Raw genomic sequence first — 27,292 nt, forward strand, 5'->3', positions numbered from 1 at the left:
TCAATGAATGGTCTATTTTAGAACTTTTTTCATATATAGTGCGCACCGGATTATAAGGCGCATAGAATAGAAGCTACTGCAGTCAAACGTTTGACTGGGGTTGCGTTATGCATCCACTAGATGGAGCTGTGCTAAAGAGAATGTCAACAAAACAGTCAGATAAGTCAGTTAAACTTTATTAATACACTACAAACCAGCGTTCTGATAACTCCATTCACTCTCATGGTAAGGTCTCCTCTACATAGAATTCTATTAAATAGAGCCAACCGCACGTTAGGAATGCATTGGAGTCTATGAAGTTGAAATTGAAATCAAACGTTAGTTAAAACGTGAAAGGGAACTTTTCCCTGATTCAGTAAACACGTAAAAGAAACAGTTTGATGCACTAAATCAAACGTTAGTACTGTTAACCTTTCCTGTTTCTGTCCCCTGACCATAGTCTGATGACACAGGGGAGACACTTTCTCCAGGGCCGAAGTTACTAGTTTCCTCGGGGTTAACTCCCTAACTCATACGTTGCTGAGTTGAGCATGAAGAAACAGCATCAAAACACTGAGTTGTTGACAAGATTCGGGGTTCTTTTTAATGACTTTGCAGCACGTAAAAACACAGGGCTTACAGACTCATACACCGCTGCTCCGGTCGCCGTCTCTACCCACCCCACACACACAATAATACCGACGTCACTCCTTCACTCTTGATTCTCAGCTACGGCAGCACACAGCGCCACCTCTGTCCAGAGGAGTAATGTCAACATCTTCCATACACACACGAAACCTACACCCCACACACTGAGCTTCTAATCACATATAGTTCAGGCAATTCCTGCAACAGTACATTCAAACGTTATACACACACAAGTGGTGTTGGACTAGGAGTAAGCACAGTACAGGTGTTTACCGCTATTACTTCGGCGACACCCCTGACTACGGTAGCCGTAATGCTGCAAGCGGTGCGGCTTTGTAGTTTACCAGTCGTACTGAAACATTTTGACAGAGCGCCGTGTACAACCAGTATGGATCAACCAATTAACCAATTGATCCATATATAAGGCGCTCCGGATTACAAGGCGCACTGTCATTTTTTGAAAAAATTAAAGGTTTTTAAGTGCACCTTATAGTGCGGAAAATACGGCATTTGATTTTCTGTATCATTGTAATGTTTTTCCTCATGTACAGCACTTTGAGTGCCTTGTTGCTGAAAAGCGCTATATAAATAAACTTGACTTGACTCCAAGGTGACCACTGCCTTGCTAAGAAAACTGAAGGTGAAGGCACTGGATTGGCTAAGCATGTCCTCAGACCCAAAACCTACTGAGCATCTGTGGAGCATCCTGAACCAGAAGGTGATTGAGCACAGGGTCTCTAACATCCACCAGCTCTGTGATGTTATGGAGGAGTGGAAGAGGATTCCAGTGGCAACCTGTGAAGCTTTAGTGAACTCAGGCAGAGCAGGAAAATGAAGGTGGCCACACAAATTATTGACACTTTGGGCACAGTTTGACATTTTTACTTGGGAGTGTACCTACTGTTGTTGCCAGTGGTTTAGACATTAATGGCTGTGTGTTGAGTTATTTTGAGGGGACAGCATATTTATACAAGCTGTACACTAACTACTTTACTTGCGTCGTCCCATGAAAAGATATAATAAAATATTTACCAAAATGTGAGGGGTGTACTCACTTTTTTGTGGATTATGCTAAATGGAGATGGTAAAGTAAAAAGATTAGGGCAAAAAAGAGAATTCTAATTGCATGTGAAACTGGAGTGTATAGTTATAGTTTTCATTTGTTTCCAGCCTTAGAACAGTCATTGGAAGGGTTAGGTTGTAATAGCTAAAATTCAGTCATACAGACATACAGGGAAAACTTACATTGTTGATCTTGAGCTTGCTCTTGTCTTGTTTCTGCAGGTGTCCTGACAGCTGATAGAGCACTGCTCTGCTGCGGCGCCGATTGGCGTTGAAGCCTGGAGGGCGAGTTACCTGATGCACCTGCAAACCCGTCTCTTCATCTGGGAATGAGATGGAAACATGCTGTTTTTCAATCCAATCCACAACACAAAGGCAGAATTGAAACCAGTATCTGTCTGATCCTGTGCATGTCGATTTCAACAGACCTTTCCTGGAATATAGTTGATTTATAGACAGCAATATTTTATTGATTGAGAGATAATGCAATCTGACTCTATGACTGTCAAACATAATAATGATGCTGTGTCAGTGAAACCACCTGTTCTGTTGTTCACATACTCCTTTTGTGTTAATAGCTTACCTGATATTGACCTGTATTCTGCCTCGGTGAACCTTTATTGACTGGAGCTGTTGTCAGTGCACAATTCAAACAGGCTCCATATCTGTTTCTATAGAACAGAATCAATACTAACGACAAACCTCATTCATGCAATCTTTTCTTTCATATGAACAAAGGTCCACGTGCAGGAAAAAGAAACAAAAGCACACAAATGGATTAAACAGGGGGGCTTAGTCTTATAATGGGAAGATTAAGTCATCACCCCGGCAGAAGATATCTTCTTGTTTATTTAATTTCCTATTTCAGATATTCCCCTGCCCATAATATGCTGTTTTCCTTGGGAAGTACCCACCCATGTAACCAAATTATTTCATCCTCTTCAAGTAAATCAAATTTGTTTACAACATCTAGGATGGATCCTAAGCAATTTGAACAGACACAAACAAAACATTGGTGGCTTTAACTGTATATAACTTACAGTGAATTGCAAAACTGTTCATTCCATTTGAAACACAAATGTCAATGTATTTCAATGGGATTATGTGATATATCGATAAAGTAACACTTAATTGTGAATTGGAAAGAAAATAACACATGGTTTTAATATTTTCTTACAAATAAAAATCTGAAGTGCTTTTGTATTTTCCCCTTTACTTAAATACTACTTACTACAGACATGAACAGATGTGACATACACAAAGTGAACATATTTTGGGGAAAGAACTGCACTTATTGAAACAGGTGAGAACCAGTTAAATGCACACATGTAGGGCTGAGGATAATGTTCTGGTTGATGGTTTTAATGGGAGAGCAAATCTGTCAGTGGCTGTTTGTGTGGAAGGTTGAGAGCAGAGTGAAGTTGAACAGAAACATCTGACAACCCCCGTAAGATTCTTTGTGTTTTAAGACACGTTAGAAGTAATTAAAGGAATAACAATTTCAGTTCTGGTGACAAGAGCAATGTTACAATAGATAATTGTCTGCTGAACTGCATTCCTACCATGTTTTAATTAACTTTATAATGTTGGTCTCTGATAAACAGAAACATTTCTGAGTTACTTTTCTGAAAAACAAGTCTTTGAGTATTGAGAACACTTTATATACAGAGTTTTATATTCAGATACAGAAGATCAAACTTCCTTTAACAACATCTTACAATTTGACATTTTGAAGTTATACATTTAGTCCATGCATTTGTTACTTCGAGGCTGGACTATTGTCATTCTTCACTCTCAGGACGTCCACAAAATGCAGTTAAAAGCCTTCAGCTGATCTAAAATGCTGCAGCAAGAGTTCTGATGAAAATTAAAATGAGAGGTCATATTTCTTCTAGTTTAGCTTCCCTTAATCGGCTCCCTGTTAAATCCAGAATAGAATTAAAAATTCTCCTTCTCATATATAAAGCCCTTAATAATCAGGCTCCATCATACATCAGAGATCTGATTGTTTTATATATTCCTAGCTGAGCACTTTGTTCTCAGACTGCAGGTTTACTGGTGGTTCCTAGAGTCTCCTGTGGAACCAGCTCCCAGTTTTAGTCTGTGAGGAGTGGCTTAGGTTATCCTGAGCTATCTCTGTAGTTCTGCTACTACATGCGTAGACTGCTGGAGGACATAATGACCACTTTCACACTCTGTGCTACATTCTCATACTACTCTCCAATTTTGCATTATTTGTAGGGGTATGTCCTGTAACTGGTACATTGTCAGTTCGAAACCCCACTCTGTCTGTCTCAGTCATTGTGTCTATAGGCAAAACACTTCACCCGCCTTGCCTGCTGATGGTGGTCAGATGGCTCGGTGGTGCCAGTTGTATGGCAACCTCACTTCTGTCGGTCTGCCCCAGGGCAGCTGTGACTATAATATAGATTATCACTGTCAGTGTGTGAATTAGTGTATGAATGGTTGGATGACTGATGACTGTAGTGTAAAGGGCCTTGGGGTCTCTGGGGCCTTCTTTAACATAGAAAGTACTCCTGAATCAATCCTTATGTGTGTTTTTTGTGTCTGTTCTACATATCAACACTAAATAAACTGAATTGAATTTAGCAGAATATCGTGTTTACGCAAATTGTTTGCTACACTCTTGATGACTTAAACTCTTAAAAATGTACTTTAATATCCTGAATGAAAGCTTGGGAAGAAGACTTTTCTAAAATCGAACAGAAAGTTGGTTTTGATCTTACTGGAGACACTCATGCAAAGCCTGTGTGTCTAACTGTTGCTAAGAAGAAAACCCAGTTGTGAGACCCGTCTCATGAGATGTACATTGGCTGTAAAAGTTTTCTCAATAATGGTTACATGGAACTTCTTTGGCTAGAATTAATGATGCAGATCTAAAGACAACGTGTTTCGCCCTTCCAAAGTTATCAAAGACTGTTTATTTTGACCTAGATGATCTCACAGAACAGGCAGAACTGGGGAGGCTGAAGGGTAGGGTCTAACGGTACAAAGAGGGGAAGGTGGATGGCTCCCTCTGGGTATGGTTCAGTTTTGGCTCAAGCCGAGGAGCTCAAGTATCAAGGTGTCTTGTTCATCACTGATTGTAGGATGGAGGTATAAATGTTAAGACAGATTGGATCTTAATCTGCAGTAATGTGGGCATTGCTTCGGTCTGCCATGGTGGTGAAGAAAGAACTAAGCTAAGAAGCAAAGCTCACTCAGGCTACACTTATGGTCATGTGATATGGATCATGACGAAAGAATCAGATTCTGTATACAAGAGGCTGAATTGAGCTTCCTACCTCAGCCTTAGATATCTGGTAAGGTTAGAAAACTGAACCTGATCAAACTGTTTTAAGCTGTTTTATAGGTTGGCCTTTATTCAGTGTTTTGGACCTACTGAACATTTGTAAGACCTTTAAATTAAGGTTGGCTTGTGTTTTACTTCTGTCAATATGAACAGCCCATCTAAGCTAAACAATTGGTAAGAGTTAGGACAGTAATGAACTGTAGAACAGAATAAATTCAACAAGAATACTTGTGTTCAAATTTTTGGCATGCTGATTTCATACTTTCCATAACATAAAGAAACAATGTTATGACATCAGAACATCTTAAAGTCCAATTGGGATAGGGCGGAATAATTTTTAGTTTCAGAGTTCCCGGGCAAAGGTAACAACCGATGGCTGTAATATAGCATTTCATTTTCTAGAATAAAGGTTGTTTGTGTCCTGAGTGTCACAAAGCAGAGGGAGTTCAATAAAGAACACCTAATTGTGTGTGTGTGGCACCAGCTGGTTCTGCTGGATTGTCTCAGTCATCTAAAAGCAAGAGCATTGCTGCACTTTGCGTAGGTGGGGGTGAATTAACTGAGGGCTGACATTCGTTGTTTATTCAAAAATATGACAGAACATATGGAGTCTTAAACCTGCATTTAAATCGCACACTTAATAAATGTCTCACTTCAGAGAATTCCAAGAGACTAAACACATTTGTCTGTCGCCAAAGAATGCATTTCAGATTAGATTATATTTTAAAAAGTTCATTTATGGTACGCATCTGTGTTTTATGGGTTGAAAGCGTCTTCTGATGGGGTTTGAACCCCAGGTTTGATTTCCCCATCCTCCTATACTATTGTCTTATGTAACAGCCACATAAATTGTGTCCGTTTCTGAGGTAACCATGGAAACTCTAGATGACACTGCAAGCCCATGGTTCAATTACTAAAATACATTTTCCACCAACTTCTGAGCCTGCTGCTTGTCTGATTATTACTCTGCTAAGCTGTTTTCCTTAAGATTTTAAATATTTACTGGACTTGGACAATATAGAATTGACAAACAGGAACTGACTTAAATGTAAAACAAAGTCAAAAAGCAAAGGTAAGCTTGAAACGTTCTCATAATAAAGAATTCAAGTCAAGCTAAACACAACTGGACAAAACACACAAACTACATAAAAAGAGTCAGAAGCTCAGCCCTCTTTTTGTATCTCTTAGTGTTCTTCTAATATAGTCTTGAACACCTTTGGGATTAATCAGAGCAGAGGCTGCAATTCTGGTTTTCTCGACTAACTTTGAACGCACTCCTAAACCTTGAGGGAGATGTTTACAGAATGGCTAACGTCGCTGTTGCTGGCAACCGTGGTCCATCAACAAACTGGACTTTATAGGTTAAGAATATATTGTCATCAAAGTTAATGTACATGTAAAGGTAGATGCACAGGTACTTTTGGCAATAGGATATTTAACTTCTTAACTCCAGGTGTGTAGCTTATAGAATGCCAGTAATGTCAGTATTTCAATACATATGTTTATAGTTTTGATGAGCACTTTAGTTCCTTTCTAATGTCCACCATCTTGGATTTCAATAAAGCCACCCTGGATTTAAGGGTGAACATATCTTACTATAGTTTTTCTTCTGATGTGCAATATCACAGAAAAGTACCTAGATATTTGTACACTACAGAGAATTTAAGTGCACCCTTCCATCAAACATTTTGACAGGTGGGCGGGACTTCCGGTGGGGGGCATATGGGCGCCATGTGGTTGCCATGTGGGCAGGGGGGGGGGGTGTGTCCAAGGGGCGTAACAGTGGATGTTGATTGGTTGTCGTCATTAGGGGCGATACCTTAAATGAGTCAATTAAAACACAGGGGTGTGTTTAAGGGTGTTACGGAAGGCCTTAAATGAGCCAATTAAAACACACAGGGGTGTGTTTAAGGGTGTTATTAATAATCTGTATGTTTTTTTCAGGCGTTAATACATCTAAAAAACAAAACAACAAAAAAAAAGACATGCATCCTTTTATATTTTTAAAGGTATAATCAACTTAATGTTGACCTATCACATGAAATCCTAATAAAGGAACTGTGTAACCTGACAGAATTGTAAGTTAATTTTTGCTTTACAGCAGGACCTATTTGTTGAATATATGAGCCAGTCTAAATCCGTTCAAAATAGAAAAGACCTAAAAAGTAAATAAAAAAAATTGTGCTTCACTACATCGATGGAACGAGAAAAACCTTCAGCTTCTGCATCAACATACTGGAAAAGCAGCTGAAAATAGGTAAGACGAATATCAGATTAACAGAAAAAAAAAGAACATCAGTATACTGTTTCCAAGTTACAAATTGACTAGCAATGATGTGTTTGTTTTTGAATCATGAGAGACTCCATTTTAGGAAAAAGGAATGATAATTTAAGTTACCTGTAGCTTTTCTAAAAAACATTTTTACTTTTTCATCTTAGAGTTACAGGGGGTTACAACTGTTAGGGGCAATGTCAGGAAAGGGGCAGTTACGTCTGTTTCTTAGATAACATATCACCTTTGAACTCAAGAAGGGTTTTGGTCTTAAAAACATAGGCAGCTGAAATAGGTAAGACGAATATCAGATTAACAGAAAAAAAAAGAACATCAGTATACTGTTTCCAAGTTACAAATTGACTAGCAATGATGTGTTTGTTTTTTGAATCATGAGAGACTCCATTTTAGGAAAAAGGAATGATAATTTTAGTTACCTGTAGCTTTTCTAAAAACATTTTACTTTTTCATCTTAGAGTTACAGGGTTACAGTTATTCTATATCCCAACTGTTAGGGGCGATGTCAGGAAGGGGCAGTTACGTCTGTTTCTTAGATAACATATCACCTTTGAACTCAAGAAGGGTTTTGGTCTTAAAAACATAGTCTTTGCAGTTGAGATAACACTGTCATGTTCTGGTATAAATACTGTGTGTAAATGTTGGGGGCTCTGTTTCACTGGTTAACCTCAGTGTCAGGGTCTTCAAATGCCGAATGTCGAATGTCATTGAACCATAACACTTGTTACATTGAAAAATACCAGTACTGACAAGAAAAAATGTCGGTAAATATTTCAGGAAACCCGGAAATTGTGGCTTCTTCTTCTGATAATTCACAAAAGCACAATGACATCTTAAAACGTAAGTAAGTAAGTAAGTATCATTAAATGCATGTGAATGTTCTCAATTTTTGTTTATATATATTGTTTATATATATATATATATATATATATATATATATTTTTTTTTTTTTGTTTCTTTGTCATAGAACCCACCGCTGATGACCTTGATGATTTCATCTTGACACAATCAGATTATGGTAAGTAAATGTTAAATGCAATAATATATATATATATATATATATATATATATATTATAGTTAACCCTTGACAATGTTTCAATTTATAGATTTGATGAGAGAGGTAAACCCGAATGATCAAGTTGGAGGGTTCAGCAGCTGGAATCGACACTCTAAATTGAGAAGGCGAATTATCTCCAAACAAGAAAAACTCCCAACTACATCTGAACTTTCTTCTAACACAGAAATTACGACAGATTCTTTGAATACTCCTCCGCCAATTATCATCATTTCCCCTGAAGACACACCGGATAAGTTACCGGCACCTCCAGAAAGTAAGTCCTAAGAACTAACTGTTTTTCTTTGAGAGTGAATGTATTTTATTTATGTGTTATTAGAGACTTTTGTTTTAAACCTCAGATAAAACTGTTTACAGATTCGACTGAGAGCTCTGTGGAAGACATAGTTGTCGAGCAGGAGCAAGGTAAGGAAATAAAAATTAAATAAAAACAATATATATATATATATATATATATATGTATTTTAAGCATAGTTCAATAAAAATGTCATATAAACCTGTTTACAGATACATCCAAAGATGCCACATTAAATCCGCCCACCAGAAGGTCGCTTTTCAAAGATCAAGACAGCTTTCAGCAGAACGGCACAGTTTCAGTCCAACAAGAAGTGAAATCTGGAGGTTTTACCGCAAAGAATCGGAGTAAGATTAAAAAAAAAACTTGTGTATTTTAAAAACTATTTTCGTTTTATTTATGAACGCTGTGCTGCGCAGCGTAAGATAACTTTTTATTGTCTTCTGTTTTTACAGAATATTTAACCCCGGCCAAAAGACAGTGACTCTTTGCGCTACAATCCCGAGCAACGCTAGTGAGTGGTTTAATGAACGGTACGTTTTAATTCATACATACATACTGAATTAATTTTAATTCCCCTTTTTTTTTTTTTTTTTTTTTTTTTTTTTTCAGCTTTAATGTGATTATTTCAATATATATATATATATATATATATATATATATATATATATATATATATATATATTTATTATCTTTTATTTATTTTTTTTTCTTTATCTTTCCAGAGGCGACGTTGATGGTGGAGCAGATTTCATCGAGACCTGGACAGCGCAGGAAGACAGTCTCTACAGCCTCACGGAATCTTCGTAATAAGACCTCATCGTTAACGCTTCTGGCTGCATGTCAGATTCTGTTAAAGAAGCATTTTGGTGACGTCAAGGTGATTTTAAACTGAACTGATCACTGTGTTTTTTTTTTTTTTTTGTTTTTTGTTTTTTCTGTAGGTTAGTTTTTTTTTTATTTTCGTTTCTTATGTTCATAGAAAATGGATAACCGAATCAGACTTGCCCTGGATGAAATAAGAAATTTAGTTAATGAACTTAACGAAATTCCCGTTAATGCAGAAGAAAATAGCACACCGTCTCCACACAGCATTGAGCAAAATGATCCACCTGACACTCATCATAACCCCTCTACGACACACTCCGCAGATCATCACGGGGGTCATTTCAATACGGGAGTAGCGGTTAGTTCTGATCAAGTAATCAGACTTGCCCTGGATGAAATAAGAAATTTAGTTAATGAACTTAACGAAATCCCCGTTAATGCATCTCCTGCTAACAGTGAAAATTTAATAAATGAACATCAGCACGGTGACGTTTTAAACGTAATCAATCAGGCTCTTTCTGATTTGAACAGCGAACCGTCTCCACACAGCAGCATTGAGGAAAATGATTCACCTGCACACGCCGCAGATCGGCACTGTGATGTTTTAAACGTAATCAATCAGGCTCTTTCCGATTTGAACAGCGAACCGTCTCCACACAGCAGCAGCATTGAGGAAAATGATCCACCTGACACTCATCATAACCCCTCTACGTCACACTCCGCAGATCATCACGGGGGTAATTTCAATACGGGAGTAGCGGTTAGTTCTAATCAAATAGAGCGAGATCCTCCAGCTGTGGTTGAACGTGAACATTTTAATAACCATGAAATAAGGAGACCTTTTACCATACCGCCGCCCTGTCCAAGTGACGTTCCAGATTTAGCAGCATTCTATACAGACATCATGCGTATTATAATTGAATTAGCCGACGCTGCGAGATCGTTAACCAGACGTAACGACGTTGTGCAGCTGGAATTAGTGGGTGAAAATCTCAATCGTCACATCACATTTACTGTTACAGATGATGGAAATATGATCCTGCCTGCTTTCGAAAACTTCCTCGACGATTTAGTACAATCGAATGCAAATATACCTGTAGATAATAACATGGAATTTGTTCTTCAGGTTGTTAATGACCCAGCAGGAGGTTCTAAGCGTAAAGCTGCAGGAACGTTAGACTGTGAACTGTTTAATAAGAAAATGCGTCATTTGTATATTATAAACAATACCGGTAATCAGTTATGTTTTGCAATCAGCCTCGCACACGTCTCTGACCCTGAGCTCACGGATCACCGTGCTGTAGAACTGGGGAGGAGATGGCAGCATCAGGCAGGCCTTGACGAGCAAACAGCAGTTACTTTTAGTGATATTGGTAAATTTGAAACCATTCTGAAGAGAAAAATTGTAGTGTTTCACAGAACCACGGGCTCTACTGCTCTGTGTAAATTTGAGACCAGTTTCCCCGATCGTTCAAACCCTCTGTTTTTGCTGTTATTTCAAGGTCATTACTATGGGATAAAAAATCTCAAAGGTTTTATGGGGTGCAGATATATTTGTAATTACTGTTACGCCAGCTATCAGAATGCCAATACACACCATTGTGAAGGTTATTGTCCAGTGTGTCGAACATATAAATGTATGCAAGAGATTAGCAATCCTGTAAGCTGTGCAGGCTGTCAAAGAATCTGTCGTAATTCTTCATGTTTCAGCAGACACAGGGAACCGCGCATCAGAAATAGTGCTGAAAGGCCTATCAGTGACTGTGAATTGGTAAAACTGTGTAAAGTATGCAAACGGATATACGTTATTCCAATCAGTAAACCGAATAAACCACACGTGTGTAATGTAAAATGCAGTATTTGCGGTGAAAATGTACCCCCCAGCCTAGACATTACATGCGATGATCATAAGTGTTACATTCTGCCTTGCAGTGCAATTAATCAGCTTGATGATAAACTGATTTTTTATGATTTCGAATGCCTCGTCAATGAGAGCGGCGTGCATACCCCCTTTCTGGTCTGTGCTAAAACATTGAAAGGTGATGAATGGTACGCTTATGGACTGAATTGCACCCAAAAATTTCTCCTGCATTTCAGGAGGCCAATGTACAAAGGTTACACCTTAATAGCGCACAATGCGCGGGGGTACGATGGTTACCTGATTCTCACAGCAATGCTGCAGTTAGGCATTAAACCACATATCGTCATGGTAGGGAGTAAAGTTCTCTGTTTAACCGACCCTGATTACAGGTTAAAATACATTGATAGCCTGTCCTTCATGTGCATGAAGCTTAGTGCCATGCCGAAAGCGTTAGGCTTTACCGATCAAAGCAAGGGTTTTTTTCCCCACCTATTTTCCTCTGAACAACATCTCCAGTATGTAGGGGCTTTTCCTCCTCCATCCTGCTACGCTGTAGAACGCATGAGTCTTCAAGAACAACAGGTGTTTAGCAGCTGGTACAGAGAAGCGAGCAAAGAGGTCTTTGACTTTAAGAAAGAAGCTATTCGTTATTGTAAAAATGACGTTGAAATTCTTTTTCAAGGATGCTTAAAATTCAGAGACGAGTTCTTTAAGGAGACAAGTGTGGATCCGTTTAAAAGTATCACAATAGCATCAGCCTGCATGAAGGTTTTTGTAACCAATTTCCTTCCTCCTCAAACCTTAGCCATTCCATCACCTCTGGACTACAGACGTAGCAGTAAAACGTTCTCCAGCGCGTCCATTCAATGGCTCGGCTGGATTGCAGACAGCAGAGCCATATTTATCGAGCATGCATTAAATAGGGGTGAAAAGAAAATCGGGCCATATTCAGTGGATGGGTATGCAGAGATTAACGGTGTCAAAGTTGCGTTTGAATTTTATGGCTGTTTTTTCCACGGCTGTAAAAAGTGTTACATGCCTCATGACAAGTGTCCGTTGAGAGGGGTCGCATTTGAACAGTTTTACGCAGCCACTGTTGAGAGAAGCAAGGTGTTACAAACTGTGTACGGCCTTCGTCTCGAAGTCATATGGGAGCATGAGTGGATTGAAATGAAAAAATCAGACCCAGGGTTGATCAGCTTTCTTGAGAAAGTTAATGCACCCGAACCGTTATCCCCCCGGGATGCGCTGTATGGTGGACGCACCTGTCCTATGAAGTTGAGGTACACAGCGGAACCGGATGAAACTGTACACTATGTGGATTACACATCTCTGTACCCTTATGTAAACGCCAACTGCGTTTTTCCCCTCGGACACCCCACCATCATTTACAAAGATTTTGATGACCCCAGCAGCTACTTCGGTATAATCAAAGCTGTGGTCTACCCACCACGTAACCTGTTGTTCCCTGTTTTACCTTACAGAACATCCCAAGGTAAACTTGTGTTCACTCTCTGCTGCTCATGCGCTGAATTAAATTACCAGTCAGGTCCCTGCATGCATAATGATCAAGAAAGAGCTCTGACGGGAGTTTGGGTGACTGTAGAACTATGTAAAGCTTTGGAGTGTAGTTATCGTCTTGCTAAAATCACAGAGGTGTGGCATTTTGAAAAGAGAAGTGATACAATCTTTAAAGGTTACATTCATTGCTTTTTAAAGGGTAAGCAGGAGGCTTCAGGCTATCCATCTGAAGCAGTGGATCAGGAGAGTAAGTCAAAGTATATAAGCGACTACAAACTGCATCAGGGCATCCAATTAGACCCTGAGAAAATCGAGATGAATCCTGCCAAAAGGCAGGTTGCAAAATTGTGTTTAAACAGTTTTTGGGGGAAATTTGCGCAAAGAAGTGATCTGTCTCAGACCACAGTCATCACTAACCCTGAAGACTTTTTCAGCTTCATGTTCTCGAGTAAATACAGGGTTAACTATTTTCATTTTTTCAACCCTGAAATGTGTGTAGTGCAGTGGAATTTCAATAAACATGTCATATATCCACCAAGTAAGACAAATAATGTGTTTATAGCAGCATTCACCACCGCTTATGCACGTTTAAAACTTCTCAGCAGCATGGAGAAGTTACAGGACAGATTGATTTATATTGACACGGACAGTTTGATTTATGTGACAAAAAGTGGTGAAACTCCTCTGGAATTGGGGAATTATCTGGGTGATCTTACTGACGAGTTAGATGGTGACAGCATTTCGGAGTTTGCATCGACAGGACCCAAGAGTTATGCATACCAGACCAAAAACCGTAAAAATGTAATGATACGTGCTAAAGGCATCACTCAGACGCATGAATGCAGCGAGAGGGTCAATTTTGACAGCATCAAAGGGCTGGTCGAGGGCTACTTACAGGGGTCAAGTGAGGGTGTCATTGAAATCCCTCAGCACACGATCAGGAGGGATAAAAAGAGATTCCGTTTGACAAACGCGACATTTCTTAAAAAGTTTCGACTGGTGTATGATAAGAGACGTCTTTTTTCTGACGGGACAACTCTGCCTTTCGGTTATTAGAGTTGAAGAAGAAATAAAATAAAAAGTCACATGGATTTACAGGAGATTGATTTTGATCCTAGATTTAGAGTCCCTTTCTCATGTATGATAGTTGGACCCAGCGGCTGCGGGAAAACTTTCTTTGTAAAAAGTATTTTACAAAACTGTAATCATGTCATGGATATTGTTCCAGAAAATATTGTATGGATTTACACATCTTTTCAACCCATGTATGCTGAATTGCAGAAGATGAATAAAAATATTACCTTTGTGGAAGGATTGCCTCATTCTTTTGAAGATGAAAACCTGTTTCCTCCTGATCAGAATCATTTGATCATTCTAGACGATGTTATTGCTCAAGCCTCAGATGATGAAAACGTGATGAAGGTCTTTACCCAGTTTCGTCACCATCGTAATATGAGTGTTATGATGTTGACTCAGAATGTATTTCATCAGGGAAAGTTCAGTCGCACTATTAGTTTGAACTGTAATTATATGGTGTTGTTTAAGAACCCGAGAGATAAACTCCAGCTGAATATACTGGCCCGCCAAATGTTTCCATCTCAAAAGGGTCTCTTCTTGGAGAGTTTTGAAGACGCAACGAGAGAAGCTCATGGATATTTAATCATCGATTTTACGCCTACCTGCCCAGAACATTTCAGACTGAGAACGGGGATACTTCCTCAGCAGTGGCCTGCTGTGTACGTACCCAGAACAAAGTAAGTCATCATGTCAGCGCGTATAAAAAGGAATTTACCATTATTCAGAGCTTTGTACCAGGCCTGTCCACAGAAACGTAAAGATATTCTCACACACTGCTCTCCCGACTTTATTCAGGCTCTGTGCGAGATTGCACTGAATATCCTAAAAGGTAACATTAAACTATCACCCTCTCAACACCGACAATTGAAGAAACAAAGAAATATCATCAGATTGTTGGGTGATAAAAGAACCGGGATAAAAACTAAACAGTTGGCTCTCAAAAAGCAACGAGGTGGTTTTATTCTGCCCATCTTAACGGCTCTTGCACCCTTGATCGGTGATCTAGTGGGTGGAATCATCAGGAGATAATGTCTCTCAGAACATCGCAGAAGATGTTTCTCATTTCCCCTCATCAATTCAAGCGTCTGACCCAGTCAGACACGTCCATCAGACAGACGGCGGAGGAGAATTTGGATGCTGAAATGAGAGCGATATTAAACGAGCCGGGTTTGACTTCTTATGAAAAAATCAAGAGATACGATGCTCTTCTCCAGAGGTATCTGACTTTACTTAAGCAAGGTGTCAAAGAAGAAAAACAGCGGGTCAGTTTAACGCTGCAGCGTGACACAGAGGTTCCTGAACATGAGCGGTCCCAAGAAAAACAAGGCCCAGGGCAGGACGAGGCCCCTAAGGATCAGGTTCTTACGGAAGTACTGAAAAGCCTTCCTAAACACAATCGTAAAAATGCCGAGTACATTTTGAAGAAATTATCCGAAAGAAGTGAGAGTTGGACTTCGCGAGGTGAATTTGTATTTAACGGAAATATTATAAAGGGGTCCCACATGATTGATTTGTTGAAAAATCTCATGCTTCCGTTTAAAAAATCTGGAGCATCACAAACCCGAGGATGGTCTGACTTTCTACACACCTTGTCAGAGGTAAACATACCTATATCTTCAGTCATTAACCCTTATGCTCGTGAAGAATATAGACGTTTCAAAACAGAGGGTACATCGATTGAAAATGGGGGTACACCCACCAGCGTTAAGCAGAGTAGAAAAAGAAGAAGAAGAAGGCAGATAACTCATTCTCCCTACTGGTCGAGATCTGAGCTGGAAGATCCAAAAAATGCTGATGGGAGATCAAAAAGGTCTCTTCGTAAGACGACACTACCACCCCGATGGATTACATTTTCACCATAAACCGTTATAAGAAAATGAAACATGTAGCCTATTTCTTTTATTCAATAAAATATTTATTGATTATATTTTTCAAGTCTAACTTCGTTCTCTACTTCACACACTAACATATGATATCATTACACAAATATTAAATCATAAGAAGAAAAAAAAAAACAAACAATGAAAAAAAAAATAAGACATTTTAAATTCCATAACAATCCAGAAACATCTCCAAAGAGCATGTTCCGTGAGTATAAAATGTACAACTTTGATTAATGACACATTTCTGATATTTTTTCACAAAGTTAGATACCATTAAATCATTCTTAATCACATCTCCGGTGTATTTCGACAACACTTGCTGCATTGATAATCCGCACGCTCTATGACATAGATAAAAAATGCAATGGTGACCGCACACAGTGGACAGAGTGTTTTGAAGCTGATTATTATGATACAATATTTTTGAGGATCTGTCTTCTAAAAATGTTACGATGCTTGACGGGTAGAACTCGAAATCCGGAGAGAATCCATAAGAGTCAAAAAAGCTGGATTGACCATTCTCATCCAATGTCAGAGCTAGCCAGTGTTCCCCCGGCATGTGTGAAGGATGTGTATTCACGATAAAGTAGGCCGGCCCTGGGAATTTGTCAGCTAGCAGCGGCAGCTGGTCGCACGGCCACACACCGCAAAACAAATCTCCCAGCAGATGACGCATCAGGCTCTCAATTTCATGATTATTCATGCCTGATTAGATTAATAATAATCCACCAGCACACGCCTCTTTGAATCAATCTCTAAAATAGAATCATAACAAGCGTAGATGATCAGCGTGGTGGTATATGGCAACGGGTTTCTGAAGCGCATTTCCAATCTTAAATTCCCACTGGAAACTGGAGATAGAGCATCTGTGTCCTCACCCGGGTTAAGATTAAATGTGAATAGAGAGTATCCTTGATTAAATTCCTGACGTGATATACTCAGTGGAAGATCTTTTAGATGTCGTCCTGTAGCCGTAAACAAGTTGTAATACTCTCTCACTGAATGACCTTGGTTAAAATTTGGCTGGAAGGCTTTAGCAGGAATTTGTCTGCTATCCTTACACAAAGCTAAATATTCCATATCAAAATGATTAAAGTCAAACGGATTGAGATTGCGTGTTCCTGTAAAAGCGTCATGATCCAGTAACGCAATCACCACATACTTGGGAAAGATGCCTAAGAAAAGATTCTCTTGGTTGCATACCCTTGAATTTTCAGGGATGGAATATGTTTTTACATTCACACGTGAAAGTGGATACAGAGCATTTGCTTTCATTAAAGCTGAAGCGTGCCCCAGTCGTACAGCTGGAGAGACAGTAACTTTTTTGATAAAAAGAGATGCTCCTAATATCCTGAGTTTGTAAGTGGAGTCTCTTGCGGCCATGAGACAAAAGGCATCGTTGGCTCTTGTAAGTTTAATTTTAAGGTCAACAGAGTTTAAAAGAAGTCTCTCGCAGAAAAATATGTCGGCATGCAGGGGGCCTAGGAGATGTACCTCCCTGGAATTTGCCGTAAAGCCTGCTCTACTGTTAAGACCTTGGTTAGGGCCGTTAGTTGTAACAATAGAGTTCAGAGCACCTGCAGTGTCTTTATAAAAAAGACCAGAGCTAAACTGGGTTTTTAAAGAATCCTCAGAAAAGTTTAACAATGTCTCAATCATGGCTCTATATGGATGTGTAGCGCTGGATTGTGAAATCATTCGATCCCCGAGAGTGACGTCACACTGACTGAAGATGGTGTTTAACGGGTAGTTGATGAGCCCTACAGGTGCATCATCTGGCAGGTTTGTTCCATTCTCGTTAGTAATTTTCACTCTGAGATGCAACAGCGTATCGTTGAGATCCAGATACTTTTCTCCGTCTCCCGGAATGAAAAACTCGATCGGGCCTCCATCAGTGATTGCTGATAAAGGCTGGATCTCGGTGTAAATTTTATCTTCGATCGATAGCTGCGTCATCGGGGCAGAAAATAAGTCCAACTCTGCCAGCGTGCACTCTGATGATTTGTTATGTAAAAGAGCCATTATTTAAATATATCAAAACTTGCGGATGACTTCCTTCCTCTTCGTTTGTCAGCTGCGACTGATCTCCTTTTTCGCGTTTGTCGTTGTTTTTTAACCGTCCTTAAACGATCACCAGGGGGTCTTGTTCTGGGTCTTTTGGATAAAACCATAATTCCTGAACCTTCTTGACCGTCGATGTGTGCAGAACCACTCATTTTACTCACGGCTCTACCGATGACATCCGAAGCGATATTTGATGCAGCCGTTTTAAGATGGGGTTTTGCAATTGCAAATCCTTTTTTAACCAGAGGGGATACGAAGCGGAATAATTTTGAAAATAATGATCCAATTCCGCGTCCGTACATGACCGGGGCCCCATAAAACCCTGGCAGATTACCGCCTGATTGACTTACATAGTAATTTACAAAGCGATTTGGATCACGTCTCAGACTTAGATGTGCCATGTTCTCTCTTGCCTGCTTGATGCAGTGTTGAATGACCAGCGTAATATGAATGATAACCAATCAATCTTAGAGGTTATATACATATCTCTGGAATAGTTTATACAAATAAAATTTATCTCAGGCTACGTTGTGATATCACCGGTCGGAAGTGTAGTCTTATGACGGTCTTTCCATAGACGAAATTTACAGGAACGTTTTGGTCCGATTTAATTTCTATATTGATATTTTCAATATGTCTTCTGGAGACTGGAAGGTAGTGGGCGGGGTTAAACGTCTGAGTAATCATATCACTGAATGTGCCTTGTACTTTGACGGTCCGCAGTAAAGGTGCAAAAGTGTCGCCTACTATTTGAGGGCTGACCACGTCGCTGTAACAGTATAGGTGATAGAAACCAGCCTTTATATCCGCCGGAAAAGGAGCCAGTTTTGGTTCAGAAACATGAATCCATTCCCCTGGTTTCACGCCAATCATATAAGCTAGAGTGCTGAAGAAGCGTATTTCATACGGACTATTTGCTTGAAATGCAAATCTCTTTTGAACTTTGCTGAATTTAATGCGTAAACCCGATTTCAATTTTTTGAAAAACATTTCCATCTCTGTCTCGAGTTGAACAACGCTGTTATAGTAGCCACTTCTGATCCTTTGCGTATTGATCTCCACATCACCAACCTTCCTCCATTCAAAGTAGGCATCATAATCCGGTAAATTATGCCATGTATGAGGGTATGAAATCTCGGCTAATGCAACCATCCATTGGCCTTCTAAATCAATATGTTGAGCTAAATTTACACGGAAACTTGAACTGGTATTATTTTTAAACACTTCCATGCTAGCATTAGATGGAAGAGTAACGTAAAAGCCATCATCCTCTACCTGACGGTTCATGATGCTGTGTCAACTGTGAGGTTTAGTGCAAACCTTTTTTATACGTTTCGAAGTTCATCAAACTTGATCCAACTGTTGAATTTCTCAGGCCAGTTTTTCCAGCTTACAAAAACCTGTTTGACTCCCTTGACCGTACGTCGTTTTAATATTTTTTCCACTTGATACATCTTGTCGTTAAATATTTTTACTTTTTGAAGTTCCTCAGCGTAAAAGGAACCCTCGATAGGTTCTCCATCCAAATCTTTGAGTTTGTATACAGGAGGAGAACGGGGTATCCGGTCATAGACTGTAAACACTTCATCCGTAAAACTCTGTTCGTATTTTTTGTCAAACACTCCACGGACCTTGGATATTCTGACAAGATCCCCTTGTTTAAACGTTGTCACTGAGTCCTTGCAATATCTGTTGGACTTGACATCATACAGATTCTGAAACACTTGAAAGGCATTTTCTGGGGTCACTTCCATAGGGCTCATTTTAATGCTGGAGTGGTAGGAATGGTTGTAGCTTCTAGCTAGGTTTTGCAGTACATCAACGTACCGCCGGGTATTGTTAGCTGTAAAATATCTCCACATCCTTGTTTTTAATGTGCGGTTAAATCTCTCGACCACTGAAGCTTTGGCTTCACTCGCTGTGGCAAAATGTTCAATACCGTGTTTCTCCATTAAAACTTTAAATTTCTTGTTAAAAAATTCTTTACCGGCATCAGTCTGAAGTTTTTTGGGGATCTGACTTTCTGTAAAAACTGATTCAAATGCCTTTACCACCTCAGCGGCTGTTTTCCTCTTCAAAACTCGTACATACGCCCTTTTTGAAAAGATGTCAATGACTGTTAATAAATAATTATAACCATCATTTTCCATGGCCAGAGCTTGCATGTCACAGAGATCAGCCTGGAACTGCCTCAATGGTCTGGTGACAAAAACTCTGTTTCTCGGGAACTTTATTCTTGCAGGTTTATGTAGAGTATAGGTATCTTCTCCTGATAAAAAATCTTTAACTTTTTCAACCGCAACCTTCTTTCCCGTTTCATCTTGCATAACCCTCCTCAGCCTATCTACACCCCCAAAACTTCCCGGATTTGAAGGGCTATAATATACTTTCTTCATCAGCCGTCTTCCTGCCATCTCTGCCGATTACTTGTTAAATAATGAGAAAAAACACACAGGAGGGTAGATTTATCCTTATTTTTTATTTATTTATTTTTTTTATTTAATATAAACAAAAAACAACCAGAAAACAAAATCAGATAAAATGCAGATGAATTCAAACACTACTAGCTTTTTTAAACAACACTTTTTGGGAAAGGTTACTATGTTCCTACTTTAATTGTATTTAATAGTAAAAAAAGAAAAAAGAAGAAAAATCATATAATGCAGATTAACTAAAGTACTGGAATACTAAAAAAAAAAATGATACAACAACAAGTCATCAAACATGTGAGATCAGTTTGTCAGTCCATAGCACTCTGAAACAGAGTTAAGTTGTTTGAGATGTTCTCATCGACCATGCGATCATAAACGTGCGCTATTGCACTGTGGATGCCTTGTACTGATTTCAGTTCATATAAAACCGTCTTGGCAATCGTCTTCACTCTGAAGTCATCCGCTTGTATGCTTCGAAGTACCAGAAGATTCTGAATAGCAGGAATGAGTTTGGGGGTTACGAGTCGTCGTACGATGCGTTGAAAGTTGACTTGGTAATAATCCTCCCCCAGTACCTCCAGGCAATGGTGTTGACGCTGGCTTGGGTGGTTCGTTATACATCCATAGCAGGTTTCTCTGAGATAGTTCAAAGAGGTTATGTTGAATAAATGAAGTATCGCTGTTTTCACCGTATTGATGAGGGTGGTTGAGAACCAACCGTCAATTTCGTCCTCCTGGTTACTCTCATCCTCTGCTGAAGGCTGAGGGTCCTCCATCGGTTCCAGGGTTTGTGTAGGGACTTCGGTAGAGGGTGAGTAGCCGGTGGCTACCTCCTCCTCCACGACCACCTTCATGTCTTCAGGCAGGACATTCGCGTCTACAGACTCAGCCATGAATAGCGGTGATGGTGAGCAGAGGTCTGGAGAAAGCGGTAGATATTTCATGTTGTATCCTGTAGGTGATGCAGGACTGTAGTGGTTTTCTGAGAATGAGGATGTTGAGGTGGATGGTGAGAAGAGGTCAGGGGAAGGCGGATGATATGGTCCAATGTTGAAGCTTTCATCGTGCTCAGGAGAGAAGTGGATCTCTGCTCGGTGGTTGTAGAGATCCCTGTATGGTGTCGGTCCACTCATTCTCATGATACGATTCTCAGTGTCTGTGAGCTTGCAGTTATCCCCCCGTATATATATCATAGGAAGGGGCGTGTCCTCAGAAGAGGGTTCGTTCTAAACGTAAAACAGGAAACGTCAGCGTTTTTTTCACTGACATGACATCGATCCAACTTCGTGACTTTTGGAAAAGGTCGGAAAGACGATGTCCAATTTCACTCATCTTCTCTGCCCAAGCTTCAAACGGCAGAGCCAGCATTGTCTTGAATACGCCGCAGTCCTGATTGAAAGCCTCCAACACAAACAGATCTGAGGGACTCGTCCGGTTGTTCCTGCGTCTGCTTGCCCGAAAAGACCAGCGGCCATTTGCTGTGGTTTTTGACCCCCACACTGCGCTAAAGAGAGGTTCTCTCTCAGCTATTTCAACATCGGATGGTATATGAAACATTCTCGCCCGTTTTACAGGTCGAGGAGACAGTTCATTTTCTTCTTCTTCTTCTTCTTTCTCCCTCTCCTGCCTTGAGACTGTTTCAGGGCTATCATTAAGGTGCGGGATTGCAAGCTTTAACACAGCCCAGTCGCTGTGGGTGAGTGTACACAGAGCCAGTGATCCATTAAATACCTCGTCTTGATCCAATTGATACAGGCAAAGCTCTCCTATTTCATACATGAAAATATAACCCCAGCTGCCAACCAGGCCATATGGCTCCAAAGACCATTCTTCCTGCAGAGTCTTGAACGGGGGTCTTTGTACCCTGCAGATGTAGTATGTTGATTTCTTAGGAGCATTCAATTCACGGGATGAATACTGGTAGACGGTCACTGGGGTTTCGCACAGAACTGACATACCTCTTGGCCGAACCGAGGTCTGATTTTCAACCATGGTTGTTGAAGTTGATTTTGGATCCTCATCATCGGTAGAGTATGTCACGACGGGAATTCCGATAGGTATCTCCGTTGAGGAAGTATATGATGCAGTTGCTTGTTCATCATCATCATCTTGGCACGCGTTGCGTTTCTCCTCCGCTTGACGATAAACTCTCTTAACTCTAGCCATTGTTGAACGGGTGTTCTTTTTTTCCAACGAATGCTGCATGTAAAGTGCAGAGTTTTATCTCTGTATTTAAAGTAAACACTAAGGCACGCCCTATTGTTTTCATTGGGTTATTCAAGGTTTAACGATGCTTACAAACACACCCCCTCTATTTTTAATTGGTGCTGATGCCAAACAGTTTCCGATAATACCATATTTGTCTTGTTCTATTTATAACAAACACACCCCTGTGTTTTAATTGACTCATTTAAGGTATTGCCCCTAATGACGACAACCAATCAGCATCCACTGTTACGCCCCCCTTGGACACACCACCTGCTTGACCACGTGACCTCCTGCCCACGTGGCAACCACATGGCGCCCATATGCCCCCCACCGGAAGTCCCACCCACCTGTCAAAAAGTTTGATGAAAGGGTGTACTTAAATTCTCTCACTACGGTAAGTCTCGTTATCAGTCATTTTAAAAGCACCATTTTGAAATTAGGAGTATTGCTACTGTAGATCTTAGATGTATGACAACTATCCAAACAGGCTGATCTGAGCAAATCCAAACAAGAATCACATGTCATGATTTCATTTAGCATCGTGGTTTTATGTGGGTTTTTAGAAGTACTATGTCAAATTATTCGCACAGAAATTTAAGCATAACTTTTTCAGACATCTTAAAAAAGTCATTGAAAAAATACTTAAACTTAAGGAAATTTATAAATAATCAAAATAATGTTTTTGAATACCTTCTTCTCTATTCTTCTCTATCAGCAGTTTTATAACAGGTAGATTTTCCTGAGAAAAGGCAAGTTAGACACAAAAACAACCTTTTCCGTCTTAAAATAAACCAAACCCTTAGGGAAACATGGTTGTTGAATCATTATGCTCTGGAGTTCCTTTTTATAAGAAAGAACTGGGGTTTCTCTCAAGGTAGATAAAATATTGAAGAGTCTGCTAGAAAGCTAAAGATTAACTTTGATTCAAGTCTAGCATGTCAAGCATGCTGAAACAAAGCATACATCCAGACTAATAAACTAGATAGTAATTAAAGAATCTGAATAGCCAAGCCAGAGCCCAGTCCTAAATCTGGCTTGGCCTGGTCATCCAGAATCATTGGTGAGTAATGTAGGTGTAATACTGTTGAAATATAGTATCATATTTTGCTGCACTTTAAAGCTAACTAGTTTTCAAGCATATATGTGGCATTTGACTTGAAGTATCAGACTGGTATGGAGGACCAGGAGAGTAACTGAAAAAGACATACAACCATTTCAAATATAACATTTAAATGATACAATTAAAAATCCAATTTAAAAAGCATTTTGTAAATGCACATTTTAAATTTAATTATTAAAGAGGAATTGTAAATTGTATTTATTAATCCATTATTAAATACTGCAATTTGAAAATGTATTTTCAAATCCGATTTCTAAATGGAGATTTAAAACACTCAATTCAAAAATCTGATTATAAATACCTTTCCTTATCAAAGATTTAAAAAAGGTAATTCCTTTTTCACCTTACATTTTCAAATCCTTTTTGCAATTGCATTTTCTTTTTACTTTACCATCTCCATTTAGCATTTCCGTGACCTATACAGCCACACTTGGATCACAACACTGTTGGCTATCTAACCAATGAAAGAGCAACAGTGATTGGTTTAATATGGTTTTCAGTGTGCTCGGGGACCAGAGGGGTCACAGCAATGCTAAATGGAGAGGGTAAAGTAAAAAGAAAATGCAATTACAAAAAGGATTTGAAAATGCAAAGTGAAAAAGAAAGTGGAAATGGAAAAAGGAATTACATTTTTTCAAGACTCTCCTGGTCCTCCACAGACTGGAAGCTGGTAATGGCCAATGCCTATTCACCCAAAATCCTGTTTAGGACTTCCCTACCTAATATGCATGTTTTTGGATGGTGGAAGAAACGCAGGCATGTAAAGGAACTCCATATAGAAAGGATTAAACGCAGAGCCTTAATGCTGTGATGCAACACTGCTTACACCGTGCAGCTCCGTGCTGGCACCATCATCAAATGACATTTATTAAATTCTAATTTTCTGGTTTAAGAAATGTTAAAGATGTTTCATTGGGTCTTTCACTGAGTTTCTTTGGAGACTCTGCACCCCACTAACATAATCAGATGCCTTACTGCAGCCTTGCATAATTGGGCTCTCTACCCTACTTCCACAGAGGTACAAGAGAGAAACATGCTAAGTCATACATAAAACACTCCAGGCAGCAAGAACTGACGAAGGCCAGTCAATGTTGTTAACTCCAAGAAAAATGCAACCCCACAAAGAAGAATAAAACAACACACAAATGCAACTAAATCTGGTTATAGATGTACTTGTAGCCTACAGATAAGAGGGGCTGATGATACATGGGAACCAAACCTTTGAAGCCTTTTTATAAAATTGTTAGCAAAAGTGATCACTGTCAGCAGCTCTCCACTGCTTTACCTTCATGAATATAAGCATCTCTTATGTCTGGCTGGACGTTTGGACTTGAACCTAGGAGGCTAGATACTGTAGATTTGTTCCCAAGGATTTCAGTACTGGTCAGAAGTTTACACTCGTCATTGGCATGAAAACCATACTCTTTTTGAGTTTTTAATAATTTTTAAATGTGTTAACAGGTTTAAATTGGTTGGTGCTTTTTTCACATTTTAAGTATTGTTCACAAATTTTCAACAGGGTCGATGCTTCTGCAATGCCATTCCACATAGCTTAATGTAAGTCTGCTTTATCCATTCTAAAACTAGTTCTAAGTTTGTTTGGGATCTTTGTCCTGTTGGAAAACTCAACAGTTTCCAGGTTTCCACAATCTAGCTGGTAATTAGAGATTAAAGTGATAAACTTGAAGGGCTTTTTTTCATTGAAACCATCTTGTGTAATGCACAACAGCAGCAGGTGAGACTGGGGAGCATCTTCTCCCAATCCAGATCAATAAGTACTGGTGCCCCCCAGGGGTGTGTTCTATCCCCACTCCTCTTCTCTCTGTACACAAATGACTGCACCTCATCGGACTCGTCCGTGAAACTCCTTAAGTTTGCAGATGACACCACTGTCATTGGACTGATCCAGGATGGGGATGAGTCTGCATACAGACAGCAGGTGGATCGGCTGGTACACTGGTGCAGTCAGAACTACCTTGAACTGAACCCACTCAAGACTGTGGAAATGGTGGTGGACGTTTGGAGAACACCACCCCCATACACCCCTCTCACCATTCTCAACAACACTGTATCGGCCGTGGACCACTTCAGGTTCTTAGGAACCACCATCTCTGAGGACCTGAGATGGTCTTCGCACATAGACACTGTTCGAAAGAAGGCCCAGCAGAGACTGTACTTCCTGAGGCAACTCAAGAAGTTCAACCTTCCACAGGAGCTGTTGGTCATCTTCTACACTGCCATCATTCAATCTGTCCTGTCTTCATCCATCTCAGTGTGGTTTGGCTCATCCAGAAAACAGGACAGGTCCAGACTGCAATGAATAATCAGGACTGCAGAGAGAATAATCAGAGCTGACCTTCCCTCCATCCAGGACTTATACAGGTCTAGGGTCAAGAAAATAGCTGCCAAAATCTCTGCAGACCCCACACACCCTGCACATAGACTGTTTAGAGTTTTACCTTCAGGCCGCCGCTACAGAGCACTGTTTACTAAAACCAGCCGCCACAAAGACAGTTTCTTCCCCCAGGCTGTTTCTCTGATGAACATTCAATAGAGTACAGAACAACAGCATACAGATGTTGCAAATGCACCTTTTTTATTAGATATGTGTATATTGTACATTGTAAATTGTAAATTTCTATATTCTGTAATGCAGAATATTGCATTGTACATTGTATATTGTACATTGTAAATTGTAAATTTGTATATTCTGTAATGCAAAAACAGAACAAAAGAGCAAAGTGTACCGGAGTCAAATTCCTTGTTTGAATGCACGAACTTGGCAATAAAGCTGATTCTGATTCTGATATTGCCACAAATGCACTGGGGTGTTGTGTGTGTAGCTTAGCAACAACTGAACTGATGACATCACATGCTGTGTGACCAATGGCTGATGTTGAATCTAAGAAGTTGCCAAAATAACATGGGCAAACTCTGTTGGTAAATAATATGGATGAAACTAAACTGCTAACAGTTAAACATCTGGGCTGCAGAAATGATATAATTACAGTAACATGTCCTGGATTAACAACCACTGCTAATGCACCTTGCTTTGGCCTCTCTGTCTGCTCATATAGTCAGAAAGGGTGGCAAAGAGACGCTAGAGTTGGGGATATGATCCTGTAGCCAGGAAACACATAATACTTTGCCAACACATAAGAATCAGCCAAAACTCTGGCTGGGTGTTTCTTAGTGCATAGTTTGTTTGCCAAAGATCTCACTTTGCCCATTATGATCGATGGAAAAGATGGTTTGAATTCCTCCTCTCTCTTCTCTTTGCTCCTGATCTGCGTCCACCATGCCACCTTTTTAACTCCACTGGAACTTGGTGTTGTAGTTAAGGTGTTATTTTAACTACAGAGATGTTAATCAGCTGTTCCCGGTGGTAAAAAAAAAACAAAAAACACATTGTTGCTATGGTTACACATCATAACAAATCTCCAAAAGTTAAAATGTATCAGCAAAAATCTGTCCGGCTGCACAGTATCCATGATCCAAAGAAAAAAATCATCATCAGAAGTAGTGTTTCAGCAGGAAAGGAAATAATTAAAATTTTTTAAAAGAATAAATCAGAATAAAATTAACAGCTACTCCATCATGCTGACACCTTGGGCGGTTAATTTCTAGAATTATCT

At 39.7% G+C, this 27,292-nt stretch overlaps 1 protein-coding gene across 2 annotated transcripts in view; it reads right to left on the reverse strand.

The window, feature by feature from the left end:
- The window catches only part of kcnh3 (potassium voltage-gated channel, subfamily H (eag-related), member 3), a 398,012-nt gene that overhangs the window by 95,709 nt on the left and 275,011 nt on the right, over positions 1-27,292 (reverse strand). For both annotated transcript variants that reach the window (XM_047371306.1, XM_047371305.1), the window contains exon 4: positions 1,873-2,012. In XM_047371306.1, the coding sequence (XP_047227262.1) occupies positions 1,873-2,012 (140 nt within the window). The remainder of the gene's footprint in view (positions 1-1,872; positions 2,013-27,292) is intronic.

Source organism: Girardinichthys multiradiatus, chromosome 7, assembly GCF_021462225.1.
Source record: "Girardinichthys multiradiatus isolate DD_20200921_A chromosome 7, DD_fGirMul_XY1, whole genome shotgun sequence".
NCBI lineage: Eukaryota > Metazoa > Chordata > Actinopteri > Cyprinodontiformes > Goodeidae > Girardinichthys > Girardinichthys multiradiatus.